The following is a 15,144-nucleotide window of genomic DNA, read 5'->3' as shown; positions in this document are numbered from 1 at the left end:
CTTTTAAGCAAAGGTTCTTTCCCTATCACCTCTTGCTTTTATACCCTTTTATGTCAACTGTTTCCAAAGTTTTCTATCCTTTGTTATTCTTTCTATTCCTCCTTTACTCCTCAGACAGCACTGTCCATAAAATTAGCTGATGGTTCCCACAAAATCACCTCACGATTTGCTTGCAGCCATTGGCTGACTTACCACCTACCTTGGATGTATTAATTTCTTACTATATCCAGGTTGGAGATCTGTTGGTGGAAAGATGGCTACTATGACTTTTAAGATTATAGCAATTTTGAAAGGAAGCCACTTTTTCTGTGGAGAAAATGGTATCCACCAGGCAGCACCATCCTTTTGCAAAAGCATCAGTCCCTACAACAGATGCCTCCACACAACTGTGGTTGGTGTAAACTAAACAATTCATGGAATATTCTTATTTCTGATTTGATCAACATCTGTATTCATATTCTCCTCTTCCTCCTCCTCCTCTACTTGGAAAGGCTTGAATACACATACAAGGCATTCTTTTCCTTCCATTCTTAAAAGTTATGTTTATAATTGGTTAAAGAAAGGGAGGTTTAAGGCCCTAGAAACATGATAAAAGAACATCTGTAAAGTATTTTAAAAAATCAAGTAATGATGGGTAGAGTTTTTGAAAACTTCAAAAGAATGTTGAAACCAAGACAAAAACAGTCCTTTTATTCTAAATTTCTGTATTTACAGAAAGCGCCATTTTACACAGGGCTGTGAGTATCTGTGTAAAAGAGCCATTTTTGTCAGATGTCACTGTGCTTACATTAGTAACAAATTTTTAACACTTGAGTATATTAACAAACAAACAAAATTAACCAACAGGCATAGAAGACACAGCTGGAATATACTGAATATTCACATATTCTTGAAACAACAAAAGTAAAGTATTCTTTGTAGCAAAAGTAACATGGACCAGGTTTCTTCCTTTTTTTAAAGGCAAATTACCAATCACATACAATAATACATGGTTTTTCTTTTTTGTTCATTTAAATATGATATGCTGAGTTTTAAATCTCAAGCCTTTTTCACCTCAGGATTTACAGGCACTTATAACACAATACATGAATGATCAGACCCTCAAACACAAAACTAGCTGTTGCAAAGGAAAATTTTGTATACCCAAAATGCACATTAAAAATATATCTCTCATAGCTCTTTGTTTCAAATGTTTTTGAACACCAATGTGTTTTCATGATGATGCATACCAATTTTCTCCCATTTATCTCTCATTTTATATTTTATTGATTGATTTCAAATGTTGTTCCAAGATGCAAAATGCAGTAACATGGAAGCACAGCACAAATTGTCCACAAATTTTTACAAACTGTCAAAAAGACAGGTTTAAAAAAGCTAGTTTTAATTCAAAAAATAGATTTTCATTTTATTTTGTCCTGCATTTCTTCCTTCCAACAAAATAATGACAAATTAAATTATCAGAAAATATGGAATAACTGAGCAATTGTTCATCTATAATTCATGGGGGGGCTCAATTTGTACATAATGAGGAACATTTGATAAAAAACATACTTGCTAAAGCAATCTGGAGAATTCTTTTTCTCCCCACCATTCTACACACAAACAATACACTTCCCCCACCATTAGCTGATGTTAATTATAAATACAATGTTCTCATGATAATAAAAGGTATATATTGTTAAGGTATGAGAGAAATGCAACAAGATATCTGGGATAAATGAATGAGGATAAAGCTTTGTATAGAACTCAAGAATGACCATATGCAGCCACAGAAAAACAGTATTTTAGCAGACATTTAAATAATTATCAGAAATAAAGCAACAAGGACTAGAGACCTGTAGATTTCTGGCTCACTGCTTATAACTGATAGGTACCTGCTTCCCTCAGCCTAAGGGAAACAATAAAAGATATGGCAATGGGATTTTAAATTAGAAAACAATCAATGCTATATGCTAGAACAGTCTCTCCTTGAAGAGTTGAACAACACTTAACAGTGTAACCTGGTGAGCAGTCATTGATAACAAAGACTGGCTAGGACACTTGATAGCTAAGACTCATCGCTTGCCTAAATATGATTGTCAAATGATGGATAATCCTTTTGTGGATATAACACTTGAGACGTAATGGCAAAAATGTAAGGCCTTCCAATTCTTTGTCCATCTTGCTAAAGGCACTGAAACAGACAAGAATTCCAGAGTCCCTCCATTTGAAACATGAAGTTCCTTTTCTTTTTCTTCTTTCCATAATGCAGGTCTCTCCGTATGAAAAAGTTCTTTTATTGCATGGGCCGCTGACCTTTTTCTTCAACTAAAGAATAAAATGGTTTTCCCTTTTCTGGTGTTTGTAATCTGTTTAGCCTAGCAACCTGAGATGGTGAAGGTGGTACATCTTGCCTGAAAGGACCTTTGGGAGTGGCATAATTAGGGTCCTGAACTTTCTTATAAGAGTCATAGTTGCTGGGTCCTTCGGAAGATGCCTTTTTTTTCAGCTGTTGCTCTTTCCGCCTCTGTTCCTGACGGAGGAGCTCTTGTGTTTCAAGCAAGACTCGAGCATTGAAGCCATGGCTCCCCAGGTAGCCGTTCCTAGAGCCTTGGTAACTGGAGTACCGAGGGTTGTCTTTGGCACTTTGGAAACCTTCACCAGGAGGATAGTTCTGTTCCCAAGAATCTTGAGATACAGAGCTTGCATTTTTCCGACTTTGTCTACAAATAAAAAAAAAATTGTGTAAAAATGGTTATTTGTATTTAAAACGTGTATTATACCCTAAAAAAATTCCTTTTTAGCTTAAGTTTTACACCTTCAGTCTTGAATGAGGCCTTGAAGTCAGCTCATAAATGATCCTATATGATCTCAAACAATACCAGTAATAACATAAATGAACCATAAATAAATGTTTAGTTCCAATGGCTAAGTGGAGACAACATGGGAGAGTATCACCTTGTTTGACTGGTGGATCTCAGGAGTATCTATTTGCTACTGTGGAAATATTCTAGTTTTAATGTTTAGCCCTGCAGGACCCCTTCTATGGTTCTCCAACAAGAGGCTCTTACTTTGCTTTCTACAATCCAAACTACAAAGTGAACCTTCCTCTGGAATGAGCTCCACTTTTTAAGCACTATTGCCAAGAAGGCCATCCAAAATTGAGTTCAGTGTAGTGGAACAAGAAGATTGTACCAAAGCAGTATGACATAAAATGATGATCAGTAGGGGAGCAGTTCGTTTTCTCTGTTTACAAAAATAATGCCAAGCATTTAACTATTTATACCCTGTATATTTCTTGACTCTGACCACATACTAATACTTGCTAATACTTGAGATTGTTAAGACTTAAACATATGAGACTTGCTTTTGGACTGTAACCTTATCATTTACACAGGATATGATTGTGGATTAGTTAGAGGTATTATAGAGGTATACCTAACATATTTAATGATGGCTCTTCTATACAATTCAGGTGCTTTGGACATAACTGACAAAAAGCAGGATATAAAATATAAATTGCCTATGCTTTTTTCCCAAATATGTATTTCTTTCCTTTATTAAATTTATATACCGTTTCATACTGTGTGGATACCTATCTACTTGAACCTTTCCTTTCCTTTCTTTTCTATTTATCACAGTATCCATATCTAGAAGGATCTAAAAGTCTGGCTGTGCATAGGAAACATAAAAATATTACCTTGCAGAGTTAATCACCATAACACCTAGTGATGGCTACTAACTTGGATGCTTTAAAGTGGGATTGGATAAATTTATGGCAGACAGGATTATCAAAGTCCTGAAGATAGTATTAGAGCTGAGGTCAACATGCCTTCAAATATCAGTTGCAGGGGAACAGCAGCAAGGAGAGGAGATTGCTGTCCCAGCATCTGGTGAGCCAGCATAAGAAGCGAAGTGCTGGACTAAAATGGGCTTTGTCATGATGCAGCAGGCTTATTCATATGCTCTTATATTCCATGTTTCGTATAAATAGCCAGACTTTTGGATTGTGGTTTCATACTTACTAATCAGTGTCCATATGTTGATATAATCACATACACTCTGTGAAACATTTTCCCACTTGCTAGACAAATCTGGAAAATCTAAACTGGAATATGCTCTCCCATCCATATGACAATCATTGGATGAAATGAGTGCATTTTAGAAGAACACTGACATAATACTATCATGTTAGACTCTTGTGTAATGATGACTTTTATTCTCTCTTCTGCCACCTAATGTGTCTGCCTGATTTGGCTTGTTTAAAACAACTAGCTATTCTTCAGTGTAAAGGTGTTCTTTGAGGCACTACACCATATTCACTAGATTGACAACCAGTACCTTAAGAATAATTAGAACCTTCAAACACATTAAAATAGCCCACAAACTGGGACATTAGTATGCATAGGATCAATGACCCTGACAGCCAAAGGCCTGCCTTTTTTCTTGGCCTGCAAATTCAACCTACTGTTGATAAAAATGGTTTAGAATATATTCACTATCTGAAGCATTAACCAAATGAGTGACCGCAACCAAAAACACTATTTATGTATACCATATCACCTTTACTGTGGTGATGTCTTACTATAGTCGAAAGACTCTATGTTTTGCAAGAGTGAGGCCATTTATGGCATCCAAGAAAGTGACAGGGGAGAAATTCATTTAATTTGCATTTTAATAAGTACTTAACCCAATTTGTGTGCCCTGAACCCATTAAGTAATGCAACTCAAAAATACATTCAAAATCGTGTATATGAAAGAAAAGTACATGCAACAATAACTAGACTAAGAGAATGTGCATCCAGAAGCATATTACATTCTGCCAAACTGCTTGCAAAAAGGTGGAGATTATGAAAAGAAGCTACAAAATGTATATATTAGAAGCATGTGCACAAAAATGCATGCGCATTTTTATGTGAACTGTTTAAGCATTTGCAAACTGAATCAGCAATGGAGAGAACACGTTTAAAAAAATAGCAGCTAAATAGTAGGAACAATATAGCGCATGAAACAATCCCAAAGCAGAAGTGTCCTCAGCGTAGGGTAAAAAAAAAGTCAAAATGGTGGCCACAAATGACGGCATTCACACATAAAAACAGGCAGAGCTTCAATCACTTTGTTGTGGTGGCCATCTTGACTTTGGACCATACCTTGTGGACACCTCTGCCCAGAAGCAAAAGTGAGTATTTCAACACTCTATTATCATTTATCTCAATGCTCTCTGAAATAACAGCCTAACAGTTCATGTAGATGTTCCATGAACAGAACAGTGAGATTTATCTTCTGAGACCATTAGGTGGTCATCCCTGAATCCCAGAGGCCAAGCACCTTTGCAAAGGCATTTTTTCCTGGGTTCCCAAATCCACCAGACTCGGGTGCTCAAGAGAGCTGCATTTTCCAGTGCTGTTTCTACCTAGATAATGCTCTTGCAACTTTTTTTTCTTAAAATGAGAGGGAGAAATGAAAGGTGGGCAAGAAAGAGAGATTTTGTTGCCAAATGCTCTGATATCAGGTAAGTTTGAGTCCTTTGATAATGTGAAGGAGTATTGTAGGTAATGTATGAGGTTTTCTTTCCATGCAAAATACTTCAAGTGATCTATTATCATTGTGGTGGCCTTGTCTTTCTATCCATGTAAGTTAATGTAATAACGTATTTGCACCTGCATATAACACAATGAGATTGTGAAGTGCTTGTCTTTTATATCTAATGTGAATTTCATTCTTACATTTTTAGTCTTTTTGTTTAGGTTTAGATAAGCCTTGTAGAATAGCTGTGCTTCCGAATCTCTTTGTGAAATGACTTACAGTAAACTGAATGAGTCCTTTGAGTATATAATGCTGCCAAAGATTCTAAGATATATTTAAAAAATAGTTTCTCAATAACATCTTATAGCTTGGAGTTGAATGTGACTTTAAGCAGTTTTGGACTTAAAATGACAAACATTAATTGGGTAAACTTCAGACATCTTTTTCTTGTTTAAAAGGAGTTCAACATTGGCTAGTCTATTTATAGCAATTTTATCAGTGGATACAAGGATAACTTATGAATTATGGATACTAATTATATTTATAACTGCCTGAATGTAGGTTATCTGCAAAGCAAGAAAACAAAGTGAAGTACTTAAGAATTTGTTTGTGTATAGATGGTTTGTAACACAGACCTGAAATAAATGGTTTCCCCTGAACTGAACATATCTTCCAAATCTCTACAAAGGTTATTTGGTAATGCCTTGAAATTGATAGATGAAACAAAGCACTGTGTTTTATAGGTTAAAACACACATCACACATACCTATTTTCAGGAACTCTGAAAATGTGGTTTGTTTTTCAGACCCTTCACCACCTTAGTAGCCATCCTCTGAATTTGCTTCAATGTGTCACTGTCCACAAAATTGGACAAAACACTCCAGTTGGGGTCTTACCAGGACAGAATAGAATGAAACAAACACTTCCTGTAATCTGGACTCTATCCATGCACCCTGGGATATTACTTGCCTTTTTAGCAACTGCATTGTGCTGTTGGCTCATGTTGAACTTGTGATTGACAAGGACACCCAGATTCCTTTATGTATACTGTTGCTAAGCCAGGTCTCACCCATCCTATACTTGTGCCTCACAATGTTGACCTACCCAGGTGCAGAACTTTACATCCCTCCATGTTAAATTCCACCCTGTTCATTCTAGCCTTCTGCTCAAGCCTTCTCTCTTTCATCTAAACTCTCAGTTGGGGTCAACTGCTAACCCGGTAAGTCCCCTCATCCAAGTAATTAACAAAAATGCTGAACAGTAAAAAGCCCAGACAAAGCCCCATGGCACTCCACTTCCCTCCAAACTAGAGCCATTCATGAGCATTCTGCATGCAGTCCTTCGGTCCTATAAAAGAGAGGTAGGGATCCAGCGGCCTTGCAAATCTTGTTGAACTGACGTTCCCATCCCTCACAATCAGTACAAAGTCAAGTAACAAAGGGAACTGCAGTCAAGTATTCATCTGCAGGGCTACTATTGCTGTATCTAACTAGGGAAAAGTTAGTAAATGGCTTGAAAGATAGCTTAAGCAGATGTAAATGCCCATTCAGGCTTTCTGAATATCTCACTCTTCTGAATCATTTTTCCAAGCGAACATTTGATTGAGCGGAAAAAAAATCACAAAGAGTGGTCAGATTCTACCCTGTGGACACATCTCTTCTGATTCTTATAAAGGCAATCTTCATCATACCACGTTTAAATGAAAAGCTTTCCCACATATAATTCTCTTTTTCTAAGGAACTACAATTCATGTGTAACTCAATTCTCCATTCTACTTACAAACTGTCAGGGGTATCCAGAGGGTATGGCCAAAAAAGTCAGGATGGCAACCGTGATGGTACATCAAAGTTTCACCTGTTTTTTATGGCATCATGGTGGTCACCATCTTGACTTTTTTTTACTATAGCCTGTTGACACCCCCCCACCCCAAATTGCATTGTTTTTGAAGGCTGACTCTTAAACATGACTCAACCCATCTAAATTCTTGGCTAGTTCAAATAGTTCACCAAATATGTTTAAGGCTTTAAGTTTAGCCCCAAGATACAGTAGTCACAAGCAAAATCCCTTTCCTTTGGAATTAATCTCTGTTCTGAACTGTGAACTACATGTTTTGTTTTGGGTTTTTTGGTTTGTTTTTTGGTGCCTTTGAGTCAAACTGGACTCCTGGAGACTGCCTGGATAAATCCCTGCAGTTTTCTTGGCATGATTTTTGGAAGTGGTTTGCCACTGCCTTCTTCCTAGGTATGAGAGGGAATGAATGGCCCAAAGTCACCCCAGCTGGCAGAACTCATAGTGTCTCGGTTTCTAGCCTGGTGCCTTAACCACTACACCAAACTGGCTCTTTGAACTATATATAAATCTTCAATTTCAATTAAAACTTATCTACAGACAACACTTAAATATTGCAACCAATGACACATGTTGGGTATAACAAGAGTCCCCCATTGGGGGGAGATGGGCGGGGGACAAATTTAATAAATTAATTAAAATAAAATAACTTTCCATGGTAATCTCTGTATTTGTTCAGTTCTCTCTTTCATGACATACATCTATGCCATCATCCGAAATTATATCAGCAACACAAGAAAGTGGTTATTACCACTACTGGTATTACCAAGTGAATACTTTCTTTCTCTTAATTACTTGAAATTATACAAGGCCGAATAAGTTTGGAGTTTCAGAACTTTCTGTGAGTGATAGCCTTTTCTATGAGCTATAGCTTTTTCCTCAACCAAGTACCCTCAGATGTGTTATACTACAACTTTCTTTTACCTCACAGACCAAGTCATGCTAATTTCACACAATGGGAATTGTAGTTCAGTAGGATACCAGGCTGGGTGGAACGAAGCTGCAAGAAAATAAGCTTTGTCTCCTGATATATTTTCAGCAAATTTTGCAAGATTGGTTCAGAAATACTGCATGCAATGAGTTTAATCTCAATTGCATATTGTATATCTGAGTGGCCTGAATCCCTTATTATAAAACCAACCTTAATTTGTTTCAGAGGTTCACCTGCAATAAAATTAATGGGCAGGGAGGTTTTATAAAATGAGGTGAATGTGCATAGAAGTGTATAGAGTGGCTTCAAGTTCTTCTCCTGAGATATATGTATGTTCATTAGAATATCTGTAGAAGGGCCCTGTAGAAGGTAAAAGAGGTTGGCTGAAAAGAAATCAAGGTATCATTTCCAAAAATTGATTTCCCACAATCTACTTCCCAGTCTTTAAAACCATTTTTAACACACTTATTCAAAATAGAATAGATACAGGAGCCAAATATCTATCTAAAGTCTAATGTAGGGATAGGCTATGTGATGTCCACCCATACCAATATGGCCATAGTTCCTCCTCTTGGCCACCAACCAGGTTTCCTGTCTCATTTGAAGTAATTTTTAAAAATTCCTTTGGTTTAAAAAAGATAAATATGAATCCGTCATGCTGCAAAGTAAATTATCCATCCTTGCATCATCTCAAGACCCCTGAGGATTTTTACAAAATACTAATGATAACTGCAACCTAATGTTTTGTTTCTTTGTTCCTACTGAGGGAAAAGACAAAGGTAAGCTGGAGCAGAGAGCATTCTGGTGAATCACAGAGAGCAATATCAACAGTTGGCCAAACAATAAAGGGGCGACTTATGTATTGTTCATCAGACAAGCCATTTTGTGAATAAACAAAATGGCCTCTCCCATAGCACAGCCTGGTCTCAGAATTCTAAATACAGCTGCTAGCATCAAAAGATGGGCTATTTCTGGTCGAACTGCGCTGCACTCTTGCTCTACCCCCATGACTTCATTTTACCACAGATCAAATTTAACCCCACTAGAGGTTCTTCTGAACAAAGAAGGCATATCACTAAAGTGGTTTATTTGCTTCTGAAGAAACTGCTGCCAGGTATACATTGGCTAAAGAATTTTTGGCACCTGCCATACCTGGGTAATGAACTGTATTGCCTTTGAGCTTGCTGGAAACTCTCTCTTTCTTCTTGCCGTTGCTTCTGCATCTGAACTTCTACTGATACAGAATGTCTGCCGCTCTGTGAATAGGTCTTTGAATTTGGCTAGGAAATGAAAAACAAATATTGTTAATAGTATAATAATAAGGTCCTTTTTGTATAGGCACAATTAAGAAATATTTCTTTGATTATCTATAAAAGATTCAAATTTACATCCAGCTTAATAGATGACCTTGTCTCTTTTTCAAGGATACATTTAAATATATCCTTCTATAAATGAAATAGTAAAATGCTAAAATAATTACTGCTATCTGCATTTTTTTCCTGGTCTTCTCTGAAGTTTCTCTAAAGCAATAGAGAAGCTTCGGCCAACTGGGGAACACATTCAGCTTTATCAAACTGAACCCCTTGGGCATGCAAACTTTCACAATGATGTACATTCCTGATCCTCTTGCTGTTGGATTCTGCAGACGCGTCTGGTTGGAGATGAGGGGAAAAGCAAGAGAAAGTGTAAAAGATGAGGAAGAGGAAATGGACCCATTTCCTTGCAAAAAGAAAGAAATTAGGCTAGTTTATTTGTAGTTCTGAGATTTCCCAGAGTGCCAAGTTGGAAAAGGGTGATATATTTCAATGTTGCTCAGCATCAAGTTGGGAAAGGTTAATGATATTAAACCTCCCTCTCTGCCTCATCCAATAACCACTTAAAATAAGTCATTGTTTTCTTTGCTTATCCATATTTTGGTTCCGTTGATAATTATGACACTAGGGAAAAAAACTGAACAATTAAAATGAGACCATACAACAAAATGTTTCAAAGCCAGATACTGATCAGAACTATAAAACCTTAAGTTCAAATTTATGAAGTAGATTCACTTATTATAGATTAACATAACCTTAACTGTTGTTTTAAAAAATCTGAGAGACAGTCATGACAAAAAAGGTTCAGCACTGAAAATTTGTTTAAAAGATATTTTCCTCTTATTAAAATATGAATACCTGAATATTTTTGTTGGATTTGGCAATGTTTTCAGATGAATATAAGAATTTTATCTATGTTAGGAAGAGACTGATGTATAAATGTCTATAATAATGGAATTCCATTGACTCTGGACAGGGTAAGCCACCAACTTGGTTGCAATGGCTTAATGTCAATGCTGGTCAGTATCACTCAAAATAAATAGCTGGTACCTTTGACAGGGAACAACTTTGTGATCTGAGAACACACCCTAGCAGATTTGGGGTCTGGTCAATATTGAGATGATAGAACTGCTTTTATATTCCACAATGGGAGAAATACTGGATTTAAGCATATTAAAACAAACAATCAGCTCTGTTTAAACAGTTACTTTAGTGCATTAGAAGAAGCTTCACGACTCAGGGAGATTAAAATTGACATGCTTCCATTTTTAATCTTGATACTCTCTTACTGATTAGCATGTGTGGAGTCCTGAAGTCTAAGAACCATCAACCAGCTTCTCTCAAAGAATATTTCTTAAATCCTTGATCAATATTTTTTAAAAAATTCTGAATCATATTCATTCAGAATGTAACACAATTTTCCCCAAACTAATTTCTGGTTCTTCTATTATACCCATTTGCTGCTGCATAACGTGCAACTATCACCAACCTATAGAATCATACTTCCATACATACTGTACTCACAATAATCTAGATGATACCCATTCATACTTTCATTCAAAATAAAGCCTACATGTTTACTTCCCTACATTCATCAACTACCCCACAAGATTAGACCATCTTCTTTTACATCTATTACCTTCCCCTTTCTCTAAGCTTCATGGACACACAATGTATCTATTTTCCTTTCTTTCAGATTATTTGTTAATTCATATTCTTTACTACTTTCACATTCCAAATCACAATCTTCAAATATTTTTGTCACCAAATGGATCCCAGATATTGATCTCCACTGCCTATCATAACTTTGACCAAATTTTAGTAATATAAAAAAAGGTATTAGGCTAAGTCACTAGCCTTACTTGAATCTGAGTCACAGCCAAGATTTCCTGCTAATAGTAAGAGAGTACCAATCTATTTTGGCACATTTTGGTCAGTATACCATAAAAGTGCAACCAAAGCCCAGTCTTATCCCAAGCATGTTCAGGTTTTTCTATCCAACCTAGGATCTCTAATCTAGACACTACCATGCAAACTAATATGCTTACCAGCATTCTATCAACTCTGATGTAAATGCAGGCGTACTTGCATACACTCAGGATATGTTTATTCTACTTTATCATGCTCTACTTTATCATGCAATTTATCCTTTTTTCCTATAATTGTTGCTGATTTTTTTTTTGCATTTTTAAGCTTCTACATTTATTTTTCATGTTTGTTTATTCATAAGTTTATTCAAGTTTTACCATGGCTTTCAAGGAAGATCGAGGAGGAGGAGGAAGCAGAAGCAGCAGTTACCACCATAAAACCAGGTGAAGATGAAAAATGTGGATTAAATGATTACATCAAGGCAAGCAGAGAGAAAATGCTCATCACAGTTTGCAATCAATCAATTAATCACTCACTCAATCAATCAATCCTGAAAGTTAAGGAAACAAAGAATATAAAAGTGAATTATTGGAAAACTGTTTAGAAAATTACATGTCCAATATTTAAAAGAAACTGAAAATAAAGTGGACAAGATCAGGAATTAGCAATGGTTACAAGCTGGCACCATCAAGAAGGACAGTGCAGGATTAATTTTTGCAGCTCAAGAACAAGTTCTACGAACAAATATGATGGAATCAGGGATTCAACATGTATCAAACAGTCAATGCAGATTTTGTAAAGAAAAAGATAAAATCATGAATCACATAATTAGTGGATGCAGAAAAATTGCTCAGACTGATTATAAACAATGTCATGGCAAAGTAGCCACTATGATCCATTGGCATTGGTGAAAAATATAGAATTACTGAGTTTCCTAAATATAATATAATATCAGAATTTTAAAAGTTGTTGAAAATTATGATTGTAAAATTTTATGGGAATTTTGCATACAAATTAATCACCATCTAGAACACAACACACCAGCTGGAACAATAATTGAAAACAAAAATGTAATTTTTGTAGATGTGACAATACCCAGGAACAGTAGAATCTAGGGAAAAGAATTGGAGATATACGTACATATACACACAACACACACACACAACACACACACACAAAGGGAGGGAGGGAGAGAGGGAGAGATTTAATGACTATAATGGGTAGATTATGGAGAAGAACTTGCAAAGTTATCCCCTATGGTTATCAGCACATTAGGTGAAATAACCATTTAAAAAAAAAAAATTACAAGAACTAAATATTTTGGCTATATCAACTGTGAATTTACCAAAAAAAAACAAACAAACACTTTGTTGGGCACATGTTGTATCTTACATTGTTACTTGCATAATTCTTAAGTTCCTGGCTGGAACTTGAATTCCCACAGAACATTAATCAAAGGTGTGATTCTTTTTGTTTGTTGTTTGTATTGTGTTATTCCTTGATGAAGAAATAAAAATAAGATCATGAACAACAATTTGTAAGCAACCTTGACAGGGCTTTTATGGTACAAAGTAGCAAATAAGAAAGTAAATTCTAGGCAAGAAAAATAACATGAAGATCACAATCTTATCTGCATTTAACTCCCAATGGGTTTGAAAATTGGTTTCTTAGCTGACATGGAAATCTTCATACAAAACGAACAAATATACCCAAACCTGTGATTTTGTAAATGCATTTTCAATACATTTTAGGAAAACTATTCATATTTATTTCATATCATATCTACACACAATGTTTAAGCCTGGCAGCAATATTGATCACGAATCAGCAATATCAAAATTAGCCTTTTCATTAGATAGGAAAATACAGTTCCATGTACAAACTGTGTGCTCAGAATATAACTCCCAAACAACTTAACACCTGTACAAATGGCAGTACAAGGAGAAGTATAATTATCATAATTCTTTAAAGCTATCAAACAAAGCTGGCTCTGTCTTAACCATGTAAATTGCAGAGGACTTCGCCCTTGTCTGTGTGGAGATGTATGATAACTGCTGACCTTTTAAATCAAATGATAGTCAAAGCTGTTATAAATATGTATTATCCAAATACATATAAGTTTATATCTTTCATAATGAAACTTAAGTGAATCTACCATTTGAACATTTCTTGATGAAAACACAACAGAAAATGCTTGGTAGGAATGCTGATACCCCAAACTTTTAATTTGTGAATAATTTAAGGGATTTGTTTTTAAGATCTCACCGTTAGGCTAATATTTTCTGCAATATCTGAGAATTACAAGAAAATATAATCAGTACTTGCATTATGCAGGCTGCATCTAAGTTTAAAATGGCAAAAGCATTCAAAATTTTCAGAAGGATATTGTTGAAATAGAGATATACCCCTTTATTATATCAGAAGAAATATCAAGGAACTGTGTCCAATCTGTGTATTTATTAGAGATAGACAATGCTGTCAATGGAATCCAGATTGTATTTTATGAAAAGGTCTGCAGTCTATGAAAGCTGATGTCACAGTGGCTCTATTAGTCTTTAAGGTGCCACCCATGCATATGGAGAAATTCTATCAGTGACAAAAAGGCATTAACAAAATTAGGATTTCTTACGAGCACAGGAATCAATTTTTGGAACAGATAGTTTCTCTAAAATATATCTTTGGCAGTGTTATCACTGAAATAGTACATTTTGTTTTGTTTTATTGATGAGTTATCAACCGTAATAATTATGTATCATAGAATATTCCATATAATTTGGAACACAATCTTGCTGGCCCTCAGGATACTCTATGGCAAGAAGACTCCCAACAGTGGCTGTTGTTGTACAGTGGCTAGCAACAAAAAGGAGGGCTTGTTGTGCTTTCAGAAAGCTTTATAGGTCACTGAATAGCACTAGTCCAAATGGAATATACTCAGATAAACCCTTTGACATGGCTGACTTCTTGTAGTTCTTCAGCAGGACCAACAGAGTGTGCATTCAAGAGTGTGGACATTCTACATTCACATATGGCTAGTTGATAGAAGCATCAGAACAGGTTCCTCACCTCAGCTTTAGTGGAAACAGGGTCAACTTTTCCCAACCTGGGTATCCTTCTAATGTGTAGACTTCAACACCCAGAACTCCTTAACATGATCACTGCTGAAAATTCTAGAATTCACACAATTCTGGCAAGTGTCTAGGTTGTGGAAGGTTATTTGACATTATACAGGATCAATATGAATCAGTATCTCAGTATGACACAGAAGTTGAAGTGAATGACTGGCTGGCAGAAAGTTGCCTCAGATAATGTTCTTCCCCTCCCAGTTTTAGAAAGGATAGTCGAGAAGAAAATATAAGCTAATGTTGGGTTGAATTTTGAATTTCACTTCTAGAGCACAAATGAATATTTGCATGGGGGATTTTGGGACAGTGAGGCAGGTCATCTAGTACATTATAATGCATTGCCTACACTTGATTATCAAAACTATTTAATGTTTTGAATTTAGTGTATGATTTAATATACCTTTATGTCAGTATTATCAATTGACAATTGACAGAAATTCTGAAGACTTCAACATTTGAGAGAGAGAGAGAGAGAGAGAGAGAGAGAGAGAGATGATAGGTGATAAAGTGAGTGAATAAGTAAAGGAATTTTGAGGTGACCTTTGGGAAAGTATGA

General features: G+C 35.8%; 1 protein-coding gene across 4 annotated transcripts in view; it reads right to left on the bottom strand.

Moving 5' to 3' along the window:
• Window positions 1-659: 659 nt before the first annotated feature.
• Window positions 660-15,144, bottom strand: part of PARD3 (par-3 family cell polarity regulator) — a 574,792-nt gene continuing 560,307 nt past the window's right edge. For all 4 annotated transcript variants that reach the window (XM_088149996.1, XM_088149995.1, XM_088149997.1 and 1 more), the window contains 2 exons: window positions 9,437-9,564; window positions 660-2,702 (listed from right to left, as the gene is read on the bottom strand). In XM_088149996.1, coding sequence (XP_088006122.1) covers window positions 2,276-2,702; window positions 9,437-9,564 — 555 coding nt within the window. In that variant the 3' untranslated portion in view covers window positions 660-2,275. The remainder of the gene's footprint in view (window positions 2,703-9,436; window positions 9,565-15,144) is intronic.

Source organism: Python bivittatus, unplaced genomic scaffold (assembly GCF_059951505.1).
Source record: "Python bivittatus isolate LINGU-HERP-01145 unplaced genomic scaffold, Pbiv_v1 ctg000610_np1212, whole genome shotgun sequence".
In the NCBI taxonomy this organism is placed as follows: Eukaryota; Metazoa; Chordata; class Lepidosauria; order Squamata; family Pythonidae; genus Python; species Python bivittatus.
The sequence above is the reverse complement of the archived record's forward strand: the minus strand, read 5'-3'. Positions and strand labels throughout refer to the sequence as shown.